Genomic DNA, 20,408 nt, shown 5'->3' with positions numbered 1-20,408 from the left:
AAAGCAACGGGCTGTTTTACCCCGTCCAGGATTTTTTAAATATTCTACAAGTGTCATGACTGAGAGTTCTCGTGATCTGAAAACGACACGAAAGGGAATGTTTTTGACGTTATTCAATTAACCGTTGCGAAGCAGCAGTGACGCTTCATTCACACAGCGATCGGACAGCGATTCCTCCTTTTTTCCCGAGGAGGAATCTCTTTTCCTCTCCCTCCATTTGAAGGTGCGGATAAGGCTGGGGAAGGTGCATGTGGCGACTGTGCGGTCTGTCCCGTTTTCACCGGGACCCGTGTTGGTGGTGAGCCGCCGCGGAACCGTTGTGGGAGTGTCGCACGTACGCGAGGATAGTTTGCCCTGGATTTTTCAATCATTTGCGAGATAAGGCTCCCGGACCTCCTCCTCCTCCTCCTTGTCGTCGTCGACGCTGCCCTCCCTTCCTTATCCTCCCGGTTTTTCTTCCTCTCTCACCTCCGTGCTTTATCCGCGGGGTAGAGGCTCCGTTAACCGGAGAGGACTGAACGCAGCGCGGAGGCCCCCCGGCCCCCTCCCCCACTCTCAAACCATCTCCCTCTCATTTTTCCTCATCTTCAATATAACATTTTTTTTCCTCAGAGAAGTAGGATTGAGGGGGATATTTCATTTTTAGCCGCCCTTTTCCCGCGGCGGCCCGAGCGCAGTGATATTTTTGCCGTTTTTCCTTCTTTCTGAAGCCCCGACGAGGCCGGGCTGTGTACAGTAAAGCAGTGGGGATGACTTTAGAGTCGATGATGGCCTGCTGCCTGAGCGAAGAGGCCAAGGAGTCAAAACGAATCAACGCTGAAATCGATAAGCAGCTGCGCCGGGACAAACGCGATGCTAGACGGGAGCTGAAGCTGCTGCTACTCGGTACGAAATCGCCGTTAAACTCACTCATACACACACACACACACACACACACACACACACACACACACGCATATATCCAAGTTAGACACACATACACAGCGCAGGCTTTGCTTTGGGTGTTTTTGTTGTGGTGGTTTGCGGTATTAAACACGCCACAATTGTGCTAAGTGCAAATCTGAGGTGATTGCGGTTTATATTTGTTATGTAGTTTGCTGTATATTAATGTTAGCGAAATGTGCTAAGGGGGTTAGCGCGTTAGCATATGCGGGCCGAATGCTGGACAGGGCCTGGCATGCAACAGCAGCACGCACAAATCTCAGCATGCTCTCAGTTATGTGCATGTTCATGTCAGATGTCTGCGAATAAGATCGCACACTGCTTGGTTTATTATTATAGTTTTTTTCTAGCTTCAGTTTTGGTATGAGCCGACTCCAAATGGTCTGTTATGTGATGTGCATGATGCATTGCATCGAGCCGTTGAGGAATATGTGCAGTATAGGATCACTTTACTGTATTGCACAGTAGGTTAAGATTGAATGTGGTTTACATTTGACTACATGAATCCTGTCAGATTGTAGTATTCAAATTTTATGCAAATCAGGCTTTGAGGGTTGAGAGTTCACCTGCTTTAGTGATAAAACTTAGACACTTTTTTTCTGTAGGTGAAGCTGGTGTGTTTCCCTTGATAATCTTTAAATTAATGAGAGAAAAAAAATCAATTAGTGTCTTAAGTATCTGCCTTGAGTGCAAAACATCAATCAATGTATGCATCCTGGGAGCGTTAACACGTCATTCTGTGCCACCTGTCAAATTTGGGTCACTTTTAACATTTATTTCTGGGTTGAATTATCTCAAAATGGTGGCCAGTTATTGCCTTATGAGGGCGTGAGTGCTCTGCACACTGGACTCTGGTTACTCCCAAGGAAAGAGAATTGGATGCTTTATCAAGCTGTAAAGTTGGGTTGCTGTTCGGTCTATGACTCAGTGTGTTGGTAAGCAGTGATATCTGACACGGACAGCCTTCATTCATTTCCTATTAGTCAGGACTGTTTTTCCGCTCGAAACCACAAAATGAGCTGCTCGTATTAAAATGGATCATACAGTAGGATGAAACGCTGAGCTGATGAGAAATACAGATAGGGAGAGATGGACAGAAGTGAGCGCTTTGGTGAATTCATAATGAAATGAAGTTCGATTGACTTTTTGCTGAACTCCGCCCACCTTGGTTACAGTTGCTAATTCAGAAAAAGGATTACAGAACCTCCTTTGGGAATGAACTAAAGATTTCTGTGAATGATATTTTTTAGTAATGTATGCTGGGATATGCTTGTCATATTGAACAGTTTTCTGCCATATTATGCTCATTCTGGAATTTACAGGACTGTACGTTCCTGCATGGATGCATGCATTCAAGACATTTGAAAAGCTCTGGTGTTTAATTAAATAAAGGTAGTCATTATCTAATGAAACTAACTATTGGGAGACAGTTAACACAGTTGTCCTTAGGCCTGCATGATTAATGGATTTTAAACCGAAATCGCGTTTTGAAAAATTTCGATTGTCAAATCGCTATTATTACTGTGACGAGGGAGGCGAGCGCGAGTAATTAAATTAAATTCAATTCAATTCACCTTTATTTGTATAGCGCTTATACAATGTAGATTGTGTCAAAGCAGCTTCACATAAAAGGTCATAGTAAATTGGAACAGTGTAGTTCAGTTTGTAGTGTTTAAGTTCAGTTCAGCTCAGTTCAGTGTGGTTTAATAATCACTACTGAGAGTCCAAACACTGAAGAGCAAATCCAACGATGCGCAGCTCTATAGATCCTGAACCATGCAAGCCAGTGGCGACAGCGGAGAGGGAAAAAAAACTTCACTAAATGGCGGAAGTGAAGAAAAAAAACCTTGAGAGAAACCAGGCTCAGTTGAGCACGATCATTTTAATTTCTCCGCTGGCCAAACGTCTTGTGCAGAGCTGCAGTCTCAGTGGCAGAGGCTGGAAGCTGGCCTCAGCGAAGACTCGTCTGTCTCTGGAGCGTCACAGGAATCAGTCTCATGTTCTCCACTCTTCCATGACCATCACAGTAGCTGCTCAGGATACGGCCTGGTCCAGGATATGGAAACCTTGGGATCATCTCGTCGTTGGTCTTGGATCGAATCAGTGACTCTGCATAGTCTGAGGGCCTCGGGAAGAGTATCCCCAGGTGGAAATGGAGAATAAAGAAAATAATTAGCGTAGCTGATGTTCACAGTGTATATCAGCAAGATGCATAACCTGTGTGGAAGCCCGCTAAGTGGTGCACTAAGTGTATGCTTTACTGAACAGATAGGTCTTTAATCTAGTTTTGAATTGGGAGAGTGTGTCTGAGCCTCGGACGTTATCAGGAAGGCTATTCCAGAGTTTAGGAGCTATAAATGAGAAGGCCTCCTTTACTCGACTTTGCTATTCTAGGTACTACCAGAAGCCCTGAGTTTTGAGACCTTAAAGAGCGAGTTGGATTGTAGCGAGACAGAAGATTGGTTAGATAAACAGGAGCTAGATTATTTAAAGCTTTATATGTAAGAAGCAATATTTTAAATTCAATACGAAACTTAACAGGCAGCCAGTGTAATTAAAACAATCAAACTAACATTACTTTAAAGTAGACAACTGTCACAGCAGAACCCACGAGCCCCTATTTTACTGCAATGAAGATGAAATGAAAGCTCTAAACTTCTTAAGCCTGGTTTATACTTCTGCGTCGAGTGATCGGCATGACCCATGGCACGTAGCCGTGCATTTATAATTCTGTGCGCTGTCTGTGTTCCTCTGCAATAACACTTCCAAAACACTAGCTGGCAGTGATGTGTTTATGTTCCTCTGTGTCGAGTTTTTTCGGAACGCTTCCTTAATGTACAAGGCGCTCAAACTCGCTCGTTTTGAGGCAGGAACCGGCGAATGTGCAACAACTTCAGTCATGAGGTAAACACAAAACAAAACTTTTCATCCGGAGCTCGATCCTGGGACTCCACACTTGTAAACAATCGCTCTATCGGGCTCGCGCGGCTCTCGGTCCCGCCCACACTTGTCAGCGCTACCAAGCCGAACAATCACAGAGCTTTCACATTGCGACGTGTAGTTACATTTTTTTGAGAGGTGCGCGTCAGTAACGGCTACGGGGAGGGCTTTGCGTCCACGCCTAGGCTGCGCTGTAGCATACGCGTGCGTTTGACGCAGAAGTATAAATCAGCTTTTATGTCCGATTCACATGGGGCTTCAGCGTCAACACTTAACAAAGGACATGTCTGAAGTTGAGGCTGATGAGATTGTCATAGCAGCGTCAGCCAATGAAATTAGTTCACAATTGACTGCTGTCTAAGCTGGTGAATTTGCATAAAGCGATCTGCTTGGCTGACGCTTGAAAAGTTGAGAAGTTCCCAACTTCTGCAGCCAGCAACGCCACTGAAGCGGTGCCAACAGATCCACAATGCAGTTTGGCCACGCCTGACGTCACCCATTCAAAGTGAATAGGAAGCATTGACACTGACGCTGACACTGTGTGTGTGCGTGCATCTGGATGCACAGCATCTGGATATCTTTTCTGCTGGAAATATTGTTGTCTTAAACTAAAAAAATGTAAATAAAATCTTACACATACTTCAGGAACGGTACTGCAGAAAATTTTGACCGTTTTAAAACCTTGACTTTTCCAAACCGAGGTATACATTGAACACCGTTATCGTCCCATGCCTATGTGCAAGAAGTTTTGTGCACGAACAGAGGAAATCAGCGTGTAAGCAAAGAGATTTGCATGCTCGTATTACATGAATGTGATCTTGACTTGCCTGCCACCGCAGCTGGAAAAAAATCCTAGAGGAAACACTGTATATATTTATAGTTCTTCATTTTAATACAAGAGTTCTTGTTCTGTGAAGTAAAATCTATAATTGTGCATGGAAAGCTTAGTCAATACACAGTAAATGTCATGAAATTAATATGAAAAATGTAACACAATCTAAATTTTTTTTTTTTTAAAGATTTAGTTTTGGCCTTTTTTAGGTTGATAGGACAGTATTTCAGACAGGAAGTGAAGTGGGAGAGAGAGAGGGGGTAGGGACGGGAAATTCGAAGTACGGGGACTTGAACTCGGGACGCCCTAAAGTGCTAATGCACCATATGTAAGCGCACTAACCACTAGGCTATTGCGCCGACAGCGCTATCTAAATTTAAATGTTTGTAAGCTTTTGTATATCTATATATAAGATTTTATACATAATTTATTATATTGAATTTAAAATACTTTAGTTATTTTCTTAATTTGTCATAACACTGACAACTTTATTGGGAAAAAAATGGTTTTAAAAAAAACAATAGCATAACGTAGCGTACTTTGTGATTATGCTTGGTTTTTCTTTGGTGCTATTAAAACCTCCACATGAAACCTGCAGCTCTTTTATGAAATTATTGTGAATAGCATTTTAAGTCGCAATTTTGATCTAATAAATCGCAATAAATTTATTTGATGTTTTTTCCACCAAAACGTGAAGCCCTAGTTCTCCTCATTTTTAAGTGCATTGATACTTCTTGTTTTTCGAAATTAAAGCGCTGCATGATTCTAGTAAGGTCAAAGTTGTGGGTTTGATTTTTCCCAGGATTTGCTTTGGCTGAAAAGCTGCCGAGTCCATAAATGTTCAACACATTCACATTATCAATTAAGCAAAATCATTGTATACAAGTTTTTTCGTTCCTACTGTAGTTAAGCTCTGATGAACAGGAGCGGCTCTGTAACAGTGAATGATTCTGAGGCTCATTCGTGCCTCTGTGACCTCGAGTTTGACCTTTACTGCTATGAGAGAATTAATAAGTGAAATTTCCATCCCTGTCTATTCAATATCACCAAAACAAGTATAAAAAAAGCAGCTTGTTGGTGCTCAGTCATCCTATTAATGGCCAATCCTAAATAAGTTAAAACTGTCAGCCTAACTCTGGATAAGTCCTGGTTAGCCTGGATTAGCCAGCCCTTAATAGGCTTTGTGAACACACATTTACTTCTAATGTTGGTGCCATAGCTGCTGTGTGTTAACCACCTTCGTTCTCATTCTGTAAAATAGCTTAGCCAAGTTAGTTTGGGTTGGACAAATTGTGGTTAATAGTAGGATTGAGCTATATTTAAGATATTTGCAATTTCTTAGGGTCACTCTTTATTTGACCTTATTTTTGTGAGCTTTTAGATTTGCATGTGTGAGAATGTTATGTTATGTCTGGGGTGTGACGAGATCTCAGACTATGAGATCTCGCAAGACTAAATTGCGACGGGATTTCTCGTTGAGGTGAAAAGTTGTCTCATGAGTTGTGGTGTTATGATGAAGCGTGAGGCTGAAATTAGGGATTAGATTGGATTTGAACCCAAATCAAGTGCAACCCAGGCTACCTCGGTGTTGGACGTCACTTGTTTGCTTGGGCGGGTGTGACGTAACTGGTTTTTTCACTGGAGTTCAAAGGTTGCTGCTAGGGCTGCACGATTCTGGCTAAAATGTGATTATTTTTTTTATTTATTTTTTATTTTTTTGCTTAAAATCAAGATCTCGATTTTCTACACCATTCTGTAGATGTAAAATAAAGGTTAATATTGGTAGGCTATTATTATTTTTAATTCTCAAACATATGCTATAATAATAATAATAATAATAATAATAATAATAGGCCCATGTGTAGGTCTACAGTTGGTTAAAATGCAATGTTTTGTATTGTCATTATGGTGGACTTGAACAGACTTTCTGTTTGTTAATTCACAGTAAAATGATGAAATCAGAATCTAACTATTTATTTTTATAGGCCCAGTTTCACAAACAGGGCTTAGATTAAGCCAGGACTAAGCCTTAGTTAAATTAGTCTATTTAAGCCACATTTATAAAAATGGCCTTAGAAAAATATATGACTGGTGTGCACCTGGAGACGAAAAAATTCCACTGACATATTTCAAGACATCTCACCGCAAGTTATTTTAGCTCAAACATGCAATTTAATCTTGACTAGCCTTAAACCTTGTTTGTGAAACCGGGGGATGAAGTTGAATTATTATGTTTGTGACATGTGCTTGTCATTTGTCATTGACGGCATTATTAGACCATTTGTTTTCACTGGTAAAATTAGACATTTGTCTTAACCGATTGCTTCTTGCATTATATTCAACATTATATATAGGCTAGGGTTGTTATACTGACACAGTAAACATTTATTTTCATGCACAACACTTTGTGTTAGCTATGAAAGAAAAAAACATATCAAATGCTTGTCGCAATCATAACTGTAAAATGCGATATTTTTTATGCCCCAGTTTGCCGCTTGCTGTTCTTCAGCTCATGATAAAGTGGGGTAGAAGCAGCTTTGTTTTATCAGACTAAATACATTTAGGCTTTTGTTAAAACGCTGCTCTGTTGAGTTAAATAAAACACAACATATTAAAGTGAAATTATTAATATTGTATAACTGAATAAAGGAAATTGTATTAAAAAAGCTTATAATTTTCACCACTGGAGGCCACGAGTTGATGATTCCATGAGTGAATGTGGAATCATGGAAGTTGTAGTCCTCTAATTTGGTTAGTGATGGTTTCTCAGGTTGTAAATAATAAAAAAAGAATCTTTAAAGCAATTGCAAACTACATGCATGCATAATGGCAGTAGTTAGTAGGAAGCTGTTCTTTAAAAACTTTTTCCATAGATTCCCTAGAACCGAATCCAAGACTTTTAGAATATTAAGGTATATGCACAGCTAGTGTTTCTTCCCATACCAATAAACTTCCAGTGAACGGTAAATTTACATAGTAGCTTTTACAGCATTGATGTTGTAATGAAATTAACATACAACTAGTTAAATAGACTTCAGCATTCATTTAGTTGTTCAAGTGTAAAATGAGATGAAAAACCATTTACACGGTTTAACAGGCTAGCGCAGAAACTCCATTGAAAATACTAGGGTAAAATATTTAAAGACATGGAGTGGAAAAATAGAAGGAAATGCAGTGCTTGAACATTCTGAGACCCACTTTATATTGTATATCAATCAGGCAGTGGAGATTGTTGAATTTTAAAGAAAACAGACCTGAAACTCACAGATTTTGTAACTGCATACAGTTTGACCCCGGTTACTGAAAATTAAAAGTCCTTCTGCACACTTCTGCATATACCATATTGATCTTCAATTATTTATCTAATGAAAAGTATCATCTTTTACTCTTATACACCTTTCTTTGGAATTGAATTTTTCATTTCTTGAAAATATGACTTGGGAGCTGTCTTGGGAACCTTATGTTCAAATCTCTGAGTTGAAAATTTAGTCTCTTCCCTAGGATGCCATCTGGATAACCTCCAATCCTTGTCATGAGTCTCAAAGTCATGTCAAGAAACAAGTTGGACACTAGAAAAGAAAAGAATGAATCTGATTCAATGTTTTGAGGGGCAGCAGGACTCTTGTTTATTTGCCTGCAACTCTATTTCCTGTATTATAAGGATCATCTCTGTGTGGCTTTGCTTGGGCCACAGCTAATGCAGATTCACTGCTGAATTCTGTGAAATGTGGAATTTGTCCTATTTTCGATTGACTTTCATTGCACATGTTCACGCTGAAACATACTGGGACTGTGTCCTATTTTCAGTAGGCTGTACAAGGGAGAAGCAAATGTACTGGATGTGTTGGTTTAAATAACCAGGACAAGCGTTTTAATAGCTGATGTTCTATTCTGAGTCGACCGTTTTAAAAATTTTGTTGAAGTTTATTAATTTCCTCCTGAATGTATGCTGTCAGTATACATATTGTGCTTTTAATGTTATTTGGCTATAATTTTCACTACTAGAGGGCATGTATTCACAACAAACAAAGTATTTTGATGATTCCATGACTGAATGTGGAATCATGGGAGTTGTAGTCCCCTAATTTGGTCCATGATGGTTTCTCAGTAGTGTGCTATATTGTTGTATAGATTACTGTTGTTGCTTGAATTATGGTTAAGCTTAGGCCAAGACTATAGAATACTCAAGACGTGTCACTAGTATAGTTTTGGATGGGGGAAAGTTGTAACAGTCTATATTGGGAATTAAGCCCCGCCTTAATCAATCGCTATAGACTGACGATTCTCTGTGGGAGGGACTCGGACTAGACGTGAGTTTCAGCAGATATTGTGCAATTTTAACATTTAGAAATTAAACTAAAAAGACAGTTGTTTTAATTTTAAATTTGTTTAAATTTTAATTATAATTCCTAAAATAAAATTTAGGCACGACAAGCAATTTTGAAGAATTTGATGTTTCCCCATTCAAACAGAATACCCGAGAGGCGTTTCAAAGCTCACTCGGCCGCCGAGTGAAATGTCTTGCCTTAAAGCACAAGTGCTCAAACTCGATCCTGGAGGGCCAGTGTCCTGCAAAGTTTAGTTCTGACCCTAATTAGACACACCTGAACCAGCTAATCAAGCTCTTTCTAGATGTACTGGAAACTTCCAGGCAGGTGTGTTAAAGGGACTAAACTATGCAGGATATCCAGAACCGAGTTTGGGCACCCCTGCTTTAAAGGACTTTGGCTTAGAGCTTGGTGATTCATGGAAGGGAAATCTCAAAGTGATTGAGCAAAGCTGTGTTTGTCATGCACATCTTGTCAGGGAAGCACAGCTGTGTGATCAGTAGTAAATCTTCTCTGAATACCACAGGGTGCCTATCAGAAACTTCAAATTTCCATGAAGAAGAAAACCAGGAAATACCAAAGTACTGGTTCTTTTAACATCACTATTCTCTGTAGTAATTGCTGCTCCATCTAAAAGCACATGCTTGTTGTTTACTAGAACCAGCTTTACTGACTAAATGCGCATGACTATTACCTTTGACTTATCGCCCAGCCCTAGATCATATGTGACACTATGATTTAAAATCTGGATGTTAAGTCATTCAAAAACGTCAAATATACAGTGGTCCCTCGCTATTCGCGGGAGTTACATTGTAAAAATATCCAGCAATAGGTGAATTCCGCAAAGTAGTCAGCTTTTTTGCTGAAAAACCCCTCCTTGCACACTTTATACACTTTTCTCAGACAGGCATTAACATTTTCACACTTCTCTCTCTCACTTAAACACTCTCAAAGTTCAAAACTTCATAGAAAAATAAGTCCAGTATTATAAAATGAAACCATTTGATCCTCATTCATTTATTCCGTAATGGTGCTCTTCAGCCGTGTAACTTCTACCTTCCTTCAGCATGTCCAGAAGTTAAACTTTTTTGCCGATGGTTAGCACCTTCCTCTGCCTTTTGGGTGCTACCACAGGTGCCATTGACGGTGCGGAACGATTTGTCGACATTACAGGAAGAAAACTTGCAAACATACAGTACAGCACTTCAGAGTCACACTGCTAGCGATCAAAAATGTATGTGAATTTGGCAAGCTGAACGCATTCTGTAATGTACACGGAGACTCAGCATGGAGGAGATTGATTGACAATGGTCCACAGCCAATCCACACAATTGAACACAATGGGCTAATGAGAATGCAGAACACAATGTGCTGTAGAAAAAAGCATGTGAAATGGCACCCAAAAAATCTGCGAAAGTGAACCGCGTTATAGCGAGGGACCGCTGTACAGAGAATTTTAATTAAATGCCTAATTTTATTTTGTATGACCTCTGAAAACAACAAAAGTGTTGTGTTTTTTCCCTTTAACCTAGTACAGTAGTACAGGAGCTCTTCCTGCAGTTAGAACTGAATGTAAAGTTTAGTTTGGCTTAAGCCTGCACGATACTGGGAAAATATGCAGTATTACTGCTGAGGATTAGCAGGGTTCAGTGCTAATAATTTTTTCTACTGGTTCAGATTTTTACTTGCCCTACCAATATTTTCATTCGCCCCCCCCCAAAAAAAAGAAGAGCAATAGCTATTTTTTTAGCCACATATTTTAAATAATAGGTCAAAAATAACATCTGTGAATATAAAGTTTAAATATTTAAAAAATGTTAGTAGTACTGAAGTAATTGTCTGCTTTCAAGACATTAGAAACAGACGTTTTCTTTTAGCCTCATAATTTGATGTTGTCACCATGCTGCCGTCTCTTCGCTGTGTAAGTTGTTACCAGGTTATGCAGAAAAATACCATGCTCACAACCTTCAATCAAATAAGAGGAAGCGAAAAGCAATATGGTGTTTACGACACCACAGAGAAGTTAGCATTAAAGGCTTAAAGGCACAAACTGTCTCCTGATTTTTTTTATGATTTATTTTTATTTGCAGGCAATTGACAAATAGTCAGAGGCAAATTACACTTTAGTGACGAGGCAGCTCTGGTCCGATCAGGGCAGTAACAATCCTGTCTACTGTCCCGAGCATCTCTCATCTTGGCCCCGGGCTATCGGTCAGTCTTTATTGTTGAGCCCTGATTAGCATAGCAATTTTTCTTGCGATGTAACATTTTAACCTGATAAAAGGTTATATATATTTTTTAAATCAGTATAATGTTAGTTATAGAGTTAAATTAAAAAAATTCTTAAATACATTTTTGTTTTATTTAATATAATAAACAATGGATAAAAAAAGCATTTTCGGTTTTTGGCCAAGTGCATGCAGAGTTTTTGGTTTTGGTTCTGAATTTTTATTTTGGTGCATTGTAAAAAAAAAAAAGTTATTTATTTCACCACTCTTCAATATGAAATTAAGCTATTTCAGGGTTATGGATGTGACATTTGCAGTAAAATCTTAAGAAATAAATTCACGTAGAAAGTGTGTTAACATTATATTGAAACATCTGTTTATATTTTCCAAAACCACTAACCACTTGTAATGGGAGCAGAAAAATATCAATCTGTAAACATGTTTTATCATTTAAAAGACGATGTGCTAGTGTGTTTTGTTTGAACCCATTGTTTAAACCATCATAGTTATTCTTTACCAATAAATAAGATTCAACCAGGAATTAACATACATGTGCGATTTGATGGGTTAAGATTGAACATGGTTCAGTGCTCAGTATACTTGAGGTGAAGTTCTTTGAGAATTTGGAAATACTTTTCTTACATTATACTGCAATAAAAAGTGAATAATTCTGCCATAAAGACTCCTTTAGTTGCATTTCCAGCAGCAGGACTGAGCTCGCTGTAGTAGTGCGAGCATTCCACTGAAGCCTGATTGCTCATTTAAGAAATTTCCAGAGATTCCTAATCATGTAATCAAGAAGCATTCAAAATAAGCTGTACCTTGCCTTCATCTTATGGGATGCGAGGAAGAGTAATCTCTTGCACGCTACCAATTAAGTTGACATCGACATTCTCCTGACGATATAATCACCCTCTTATGCGTGTTAACTGTGTGTTTTATGAACCACAGAGATTCCTCCACCCATGCAACTTTTACATAAATTGGCATGCATGGTGAACTGAGTTTAACCGACTGTTCAGTGATGTTTGGCCCGGTTCAGGTTTCATTTAGAAGTCGTCCATGAATTAATTGTGCTAGTCATTGTGTTTTAATCCTAATTTGCCTTTATTACCCATTTAATGCCTGACGCGGTGTTTGAAATGGTAAAGAGTTTGTTTCATATGCTTCTTGAATGCTTAGTTTGACAGGGTCATGACTTCCTGCCTGTGCCATTCATTTTGCCGCTCGCTTCATTGAGCCGCTCCACCCTTTCCCCCTGTCCATGCGGTCTGTGTTGCCCACTGCCCTGAAGCCCTTATCAGGCCATGGAAGGGCCGGGTGCACTGGGCCTTGTCTCTGTCTGTACTTGGTCAAAACAGATTAAAGCCAGAATTTGTCCCTCAAAATTGCTGCTGGTGTTGTGGTACATCGGGTTGTTTCTTTTTCTTTTTCTTGCACTGGTCTGTGCTAGTCCTGCTAGTCAATGGTTTGGGATAAGTTGATGTATGAGAATCTCTGGCCTTTATGGATGAGTTGAATGACTGCTGCTGCAATGTTAAACATGATTATTCCTAGTGTCAATTTCAGGGGTGCACATAACATTTTTGGTCCAGCTCTCAAAGCAGATTTTGAAATCTATTAGAGATGCCACAATTCTCAATATAATATTGAACCGTTCGGTACGACATCCACGGTTCAATGCGCGCTTGTGAAATGCGTTGATTTCGGTTTTGCGTTTAAATAATTAATGTGCATTTTATATCTCCCCAAATTGACTGTTTGTGTGTGCCTGTAAGTCTATGAGCTGAAATGAGGAAACTCTTCCCCGCGAGTAAATATTCAATCACTATGCTCTTGAGTTAGGGGGCGCTTAACCATCATTCCACACTTTAACATGGCGAGCGGCAGTGAAGTAAGGCAACAGTACGAGGAAGCGTCGGCGTCTTTCAAATCTACGGTGTGAGGACATTTCAGTTTGGCAGACAGAAAAAACGGTGAACAAAAAATGTGCAAGCATTGTTTTACACGTATAACCATGACTGCACATTTGCAGCGCCATTACCCAGCAATATCACTGTCTGAAGACAGGATAGCAGAGAAGGTAATAAAGTCCTCCAAAAAACAACAGTCCCTCGCTGAATCCTTCCAGCAAACATACACAACTGATTCCGAGACACGCAGAAAAATAACAAAGGCAGTGGGGGTGTTCATTGCTAGAATTTCCAGCCGTTTTCGGTGATTGGAGATGCAGGCTTTTGTCATCTTATAAAAGCACTCGATCCGAGTTAGACTACTGTCTCACACTTTTTTTCAGCACCGAGATAATTAAGATGGTTTATTTATGTTTACTGAAGTACAGATATGTTTATTTGAAATGGTCAATTATGTTTATTAACTTCACATGTATGTTTATTTTCAAAATGCAGGAATTTATGCGTTCCTCAGTTTGTACTCGGGCTACCAGCAGCTGTGAGATTTCAGGGTAATTTCTTTTATACAATATACTATAAACTAGTGTACTTTTCTTGGCTTTTAAGTAAAACAAAGGTGTATTGCAATAAATTGTAGATTTTTTTTTCTCCTTAACTTCTTATTGTTCCTATTGCCTAAGCATAGAATAACAAAAAAATTAAATGTGTCAAGCCCTCAGAACCAAACCGAACCGAAAACCGTGTTAAAAAACCGAGGTATGTATTGTACCGTAGGCTAACTGTATTGTTGCATCCCTAAAATATATATTTTTAAATATTTCTTATGTAATATGAGAGCACGTCATGTTATAGATCGGTATGCTGTTTACATTTTGCACCTTTTGGCACTAAAGTTTGTTGTTTCAAATGGAGATTGGTGGCTTATCTTTTTCATTCTCCAATCAAATGAAAGCAGAGGCGGAGTTTCCTTTGATACGACAGCAGTGTTTGTGTTGTCAAGACTAATGGTTGCTGTTTCAAGTTATCCAGTGCTGTATGACTTTTGCAAAACTTGAATATCACAATATTATTAAATATTATAACAATATCAACAGCAACACTCGTGCACAATATGCAGCTGGTTCCCTAGTGACATAAAGCGCACAGCACTTCTTTTTTTTCTTGTCAATGAAAAAGGCAGTGCAGTGTTTCCTCTAGAATTTTTTTCAGCTGTGGCGGCAGACTACACAGATCTACCAACTACATGTGGCATTAAGTTGAGATCGCATTCATGTAATAGCCTACAAGCATTTCAATCTCTGTGCTCGACCGCCGATTTCCTCTGCTCGTTCACAAAACTTCTTGCACGCCCTCAAATATACGCTGCTCAAGTGCAAATTATCTTGTGCGCTCTCAAATAAATGCTGCTGAAGTGTGATTTAGCGTGTTTATGTAGTGAGTATGATTCCAACATTAATTAGATTTGCTAGGAATATTTATGAAAGTCTCCAACAGACCCACAGAGCGGCAATAATGCGTCTTGAAGTACAGAAAGTGAAGCAGCTGTACACTCCAGCAAGATAAAGTAGGGGTGGGTGAAATGACCTAAAATTAATATCACGGTATTTTTCATCTTTTGAACGGTGACGGTATAATATCATGGTATTACTTTCAATAGCAAAATAATATACATCTCAAGGAAGAACGGACAAAAGAAAGTCTCACTTCTATCACTCTTTAAAAGTTTTGGTTTGGGTCATTGTAAATGCTCAGTCTCGTTATGAGCTGATCTTCATTTCTCTGTGTTGGTGGAATAAAGCAGGCGAGTCAGCCGCACCAATTTATGAGCAGACAGAGCAGGATTCTCGCGATGACCACCGGCGCAATTCCGCTCTTTGTTATGAGCCGTAGTTTCAGTGTAAACTTAGTAAAGGTGAGTTTCTTTGGCGATGATGTGTACAGTGTTAGACTTTATATTTAGCGGACATTTGCGCTGAACACGCGGTGAGTCCAACGCATCGAGATTCGGGCACCTTCTCCGAAAACACTCGATTGATCTCAGCTGGCGGATCAACATTTACCTCATGTCATGATCGCCGTCATCTGCGCCATTATTATTATTATTATAACTTTAGGTGAGGTTTGCAAACCTGTGCACTTTTCACTCTTCAGCCGTTTGCATTTCCTGCAGTGCTCCCTGTTATCTGACAGCGGGAAGCGTTGAGTGACTGACAGCTAATATGAACCAATACAGCAGCAGGGTAGAGCGATTCAGCAAGTTTTTAGAGAAAATCAAATCATATTGCACTACAACCATTATATTCAGACACACAAATGCTCCCAAATATATTATGAGGGCGCATAGATTAAATTTCGGGCGCTTATGCGACCAAAATGGTTGCAATTTCGAGCCCTGTAGTATAAGGAAATGTATTCAGACCACAACTGAACGTTTGAAGAAAATTTAATGCCTTATTATTTAGTATTAGCTATTATTGATGTAAATGCAGCCGTTCAAGGCGCATAATTGATTTATTACGGTATTGACGGTATTAGAAAATCCATGTCGTGGCGCAATGTCACACCGGTGATGACTATGACACCGGTGTACCACCCACCCCTAAGATAAAGTCATTGTATGCAGACTCACAGACCTTTATCTATAAATAAAATATAATTATGGAAACTGTTCATCATAACTAAAAGCTACGCTGTGTTTGCTGGCCTCACTCACCTGACAGTCAGTCACCAAAGGGTTAAACAAAGAACGCACAGCGCTACTACGATTACAGAAAAGTTTGCGCTGTTAATTCATTTACCTTTTAATACTTTTTGGTGTGATTATAACCCGCTATTTAAAAAAATCCGACCAAATGTTTTGAACGAGAAGCTGTAATGTAGCCGTGGCGGGATGAATTTTGGTCTGGCGCCCCGCCACGGACGAATGAATGTAGCGGAAATGATGCAGTGTAGTGCGTCTCGCATTTTAGAACGTAAAAGGAAATTCGGTGTGATCAACCTAGGCATGGGACGATAACCGTCATGGTATACCGCGCTTTGGAAAAATCATGGTTTTAAAACAGTCCAAATTTTCTGCAATACCGTTCCTAAGGTATGTGTACTATTTTTTTATTTAATTTTTTGTTTTTTAGACAACAGTATCTCCAGCAGAAAAGATATCCAAAGATGCTGTTTTAAATTGTAAAAAAATCTGTTTTTGAAATAAATGAAGACAGCAGAAATCATTAGAATTATTTAGCCTGGCATGTTTACTGCTCCAAAATATTTAAAAGTTTCTCAAAATAAAATAAATTGTGTTCAAAAGGGAAAACAGTTTTAGTTTTTCACCCAGACATTTAAAAAGAATATATTTTAGAGCAGTAATCACAATAACGTGATACTGTGATATTTTTATCCAAGGTTATCATACTGTCAGACTCTTATACCAGCCCATGCCTAGATCGACCCCCAAGTCTGTACTCTAAAACGAGCACCTTTATTAATACTTGCTGTTTATTAACCAAAAATGGTCTGGTGGTGTGGTATTGTGTGTCATATGATTGACTATTTGTTAGTACAGGCAGCACTTGTTAGGCAGTGCTCTGTTCATGGCTGAAAATTAAGATTACATAATTTTTGACGGGCACATTATGTTTTAGTAAGGACCTTGGCTTCTACACACACTTTCACTTTCAGTTGTAGTGCCATCAGGACACATCTGTCTTGTTTTTTTTTCTTGTTTTTTTTCATAAGCCACCCTTCAACTAAACTCCACTTTGTTTCAAAAGAAAACCTGAACTGTTCTCCGATCAGTCGCCATCTCTTTCTCCGCTCCCTCCCAAGCAAGGCTTTACGGTGGTTTCCATGGCCAGAGCAAATAAGAGGAATTGCACTTTGGACTTCCACCTAGCAGGTGACGAAACTCTTGGCTTGCGTGTGCATCGGGTGTCTCAGCAGGGCTTTTGTATGATTGCGACCCACCGTCTCAAGGCATAATGGACATACGAACGTACCACAACATCCGTCATGATCAAATAAGGCAATGCAGTCATGACTGTGACTCTGTGACTAGCCCGTCTTGAGCTGGAGGGTTGCTTCCTGTCACTCCTGTCCATGTTAGGAGAGCTGATAGGCTGCGTTTATCACAGAAACACTCGTTTCTGTGCTCCGAGAACAGCGGATCTCTGCTGGATATTACTGTCAGTCATTGAGATGATTTTCAAGCTCATCACTGCCTGGATGCTCAATAGAAATCCCAAAGATTCATATTTGTGCTGCAGCAAAATGTATTTCAGCATTTATGATGTTTTTATCAGCAGATTCAATCTGTTTTACCTTGTCAGGCTCTGTCCACGTGAATATGATACTTCTAAAAATCAGTTTTCTCAGCATTTCAGCTTTGTGTTCAGCAGAGTTGGACAAAAGTCTGCATTGATTGCTTTAATGATTGTGAAGGTAAATTGAAGCACACAAGATGGTGACTTACGAAATTACATTTCTCGAAGACTCAACAGTTCCCAGAAGTTACATCATGAGGAATTTAAGAGGATGAAAACAAAACATGTAAATCTTGTCATCATATACTCACCCTTGTCACCCTTCCAGCTAATTCTATCAAACCTCTTCAGCTGCTTCAGAACGCAGCAGCACGAGTGGTCTTTGATGAACCCAAAAGAGCACATGTCACTCCGCTACTCACCCGTTTGCACTGGCTGCCAGTTGCTGCTCGCATCAAATTCAAAGCTCTGATGTTTGCTTACAAAGCGACATCTGGCTTTGCTCCTTCTTATCTGCTCTAACTTCTGCAGATTTATGTGCCCTCCTGAAACTTGCGTTCTGTGAATGAACGTCGCCTCGTGGTTCCATCCCTAAGAGGGAAGAAATCACTTTCCCGAACTCTCACATTCAATCTGCCCAGTTGGTGGAATGAACTCCCTAACTGCATCAGAACAGCAGAGTCACTTGCTGTCTTCAAGAAACGACTAAAAACTCAACTGTTTAGTCTCCACTTTCCTTCCTAATCTGTAACTGTCTCTCTGGCTATACCACTAACTGTACTCTCTCTCTCTCTCTCAAAAAAAAAAAAACTTCTAATGCTTTGCTTCTTAGATTTTACACACCTAAAACTTGCCTATAGCACTTATTCACTGCTGCTCTTATAGATGTGTAAATTGCTTCCTTGTCCTCATTTGTAAGTCGCTCTGGATAAAAGCGTCTGCTAAATGTAAATGTAAAAATCTGCATCACCTTCTTTTGCATGTTTTTGTGTCTACAATAAAAGCAAATAGTCTTCAGCGGTGTTGGCGAAGTTACTTTAAAAAAGTAATAAATTACAAATTACGCATTACTAGTGGAAATTGGTCATTTGATTACGTTGCTAATTACTTAATGTAAAAAGTAATTAGAATACTAATGTGCTATATGCACACAGACTTTTAATTTTCAGCAGGCAACCCGAGGGCTTCCGGTTAACTGTCTTTCCATTACAAAATTGTCACATTTAATATCTGATTTCTTTAAAAATCAGCGATCTTCACTGCCTGTTAGATATACGATATGAAGTGGGTCTCAGATCGTACAAGAAGCACTGCATTAAATTCCATTTCCCCCTACCATGTCTTTAATAAAAAGACAGTTTAGTTTACCCCAGTATTTTCACTGGAATTTCTGCGCTAGCCTGTTCCTACTGACGGCACTAGTGATTACAATAGTCTTTCATCTTGTTTTACGCTTGAACAACTAAATGAATGCTTATGTCTTTTTAACTGAATGTGTTGTAATTACATTACAACATCGACGCTGTAAAAACAACCTTGTGAAATTGAAAATAGTCACTTTAAGCTTTCACCGGAAGTTCATCGTTGGCTTTTAAACTGTGCATCCAGCCAGTTACTTTGAAAACATAGAAAACCTATAAAAATACTAAATGAACTGCAGCTCTTCCAGTAATTTAATATTCACTGAAAAACATTACAATGGGTTGATCACAGCAGCGTGACATATATTTAAAACTTTTAAAGAGTTCAACTAAAACGTAGAATTCTCTCATCATTCTATTTTTTTTTAACACAGAAGCAGACATTGAGAAGAAAACAGGATACCTGTAACCACATCATATATATGAAAAAGCACTGCAGTGTTTGGGTGTTCTGTGTTTTTCTGAAGTAATTAGTCTACCGAAATGTGTACATTCCATAATATGAAACAAATCGGTTAGGTCTTGTCACGTGACTCGCGGTTTTCAACTCTGTGCGCCTGGAAAATACGAGTGCGCTCAGTATGCAATGCTAATATTTGCTTGCAAGCTGCCTGCCTCCATTGTATATAACGATCGTGCGTGTGCAAAAGACGCGATATATGAATGACCCCATAAGCAGCTACGCTTCTCTTCACATTCAGAAGATACCTTCACTCCCAATCCTGCACAAAAATCCAATTTAGCCTGTTTAGGCTGAGTTGGGCAGCCATGTTTTCGGGCACCGGAGTCCTGCTTGGTGATGAGTATTGTCTATGAATGCTCTCTATTCAAGTGCTCGAGCAAGTTACTGGTCGAGTTAAAAGCAGTCAAGTTCTTTATAGACTGGATATAGACCGCAGTTCACAGTATTACTTTTGTTTTTACACTTAATGAAACAAAGTAATGTCTGTATCTCCATTGAAGAAGCAACCACTCTCGTCAGCAGCTATTACAGCTCACGTTCTCCAGCAATTTAAATGCACATGCTTATTAACTGACGTTGCAGCGGAAAACGTGACTCAAAAGAAGCGTTTGTTTCTTCTAAAACTATATTAGTAATGCAAGTAACGCAATTACATTGACTTTAGTAACTGTAATCAAATTGCACAAATTTTAAATGTCTTTCGTTACATTTATGGCGTTCCCCAAAAATGTAATTAGAATACAGTAACGCGTTGCTGTGAAACACTGTGAACTCTGGTGTTCAGTGTAGTTTGGGGAAGAAATGATGATAGATTGCATTTTTGAGTGAATTAGCTTGTTTTTTTAGTTGTTTTTAAACTCCAGTCTAATCCAGTACTTTTGGCTTTGAGTCTCTTGGTGATGGATTTGACTTGATGGATTGTTTTGTGGTCAAGTCCAATAGGTTTGCTTTGGTCTTTAAGGTTGACATTTGTTTGCTAACACATTTGAATCACCCTTTAGCTTAAGATGAGCGCATAAATGGTCAAATGCATGCAAAAATGTGTGAACTTGGTGATTATTCGGGATCTGTGCGGCTCTTAAAGC

General features: G+C 39.3%; 1 protein-coding gene across 1 annotated transcript in view; it reads left to right on the top strand.

Annotated features, from left to right (window-relative positions):
- The first annotated feature begins 742 nt into the window (after window positions 1–742).
- gna11b (guanine nucleotide binding protein (G protein), alpha 11b (Gq class)) overlaps window positions 743–20,408 on the top strand; it is a 101,486-nt gene continuing 81,820 nt past the window's right edge. The window contains 1 exon segment of the mRNA XM_056445669.1: window positions 743–885. Within this exon segment, the coding sequence (XP_056301644.1) occupies window positions 750–885 (136 nt within the window). The 5' untranslated portion in view covers window positions 743–749.

This window comes from Danio aesculapii, chromosome 2 (genome assembly GCF_903798145.1).
Source record: "Danio aesculapii chromosome 2, fDanAes4.1, whole genome shotgun sequence".
Taxonomy (NCBI): Eukaryota; Metazoa; Chordata; class Actinopteri; order Cypriniformes; family Danionidae; genus Danio; species Danio aesculapii.
Note: the sequence above shows the minus strand (reverse complement) of the source record. Positions and strands in the feature narration are given on the sequence as shown.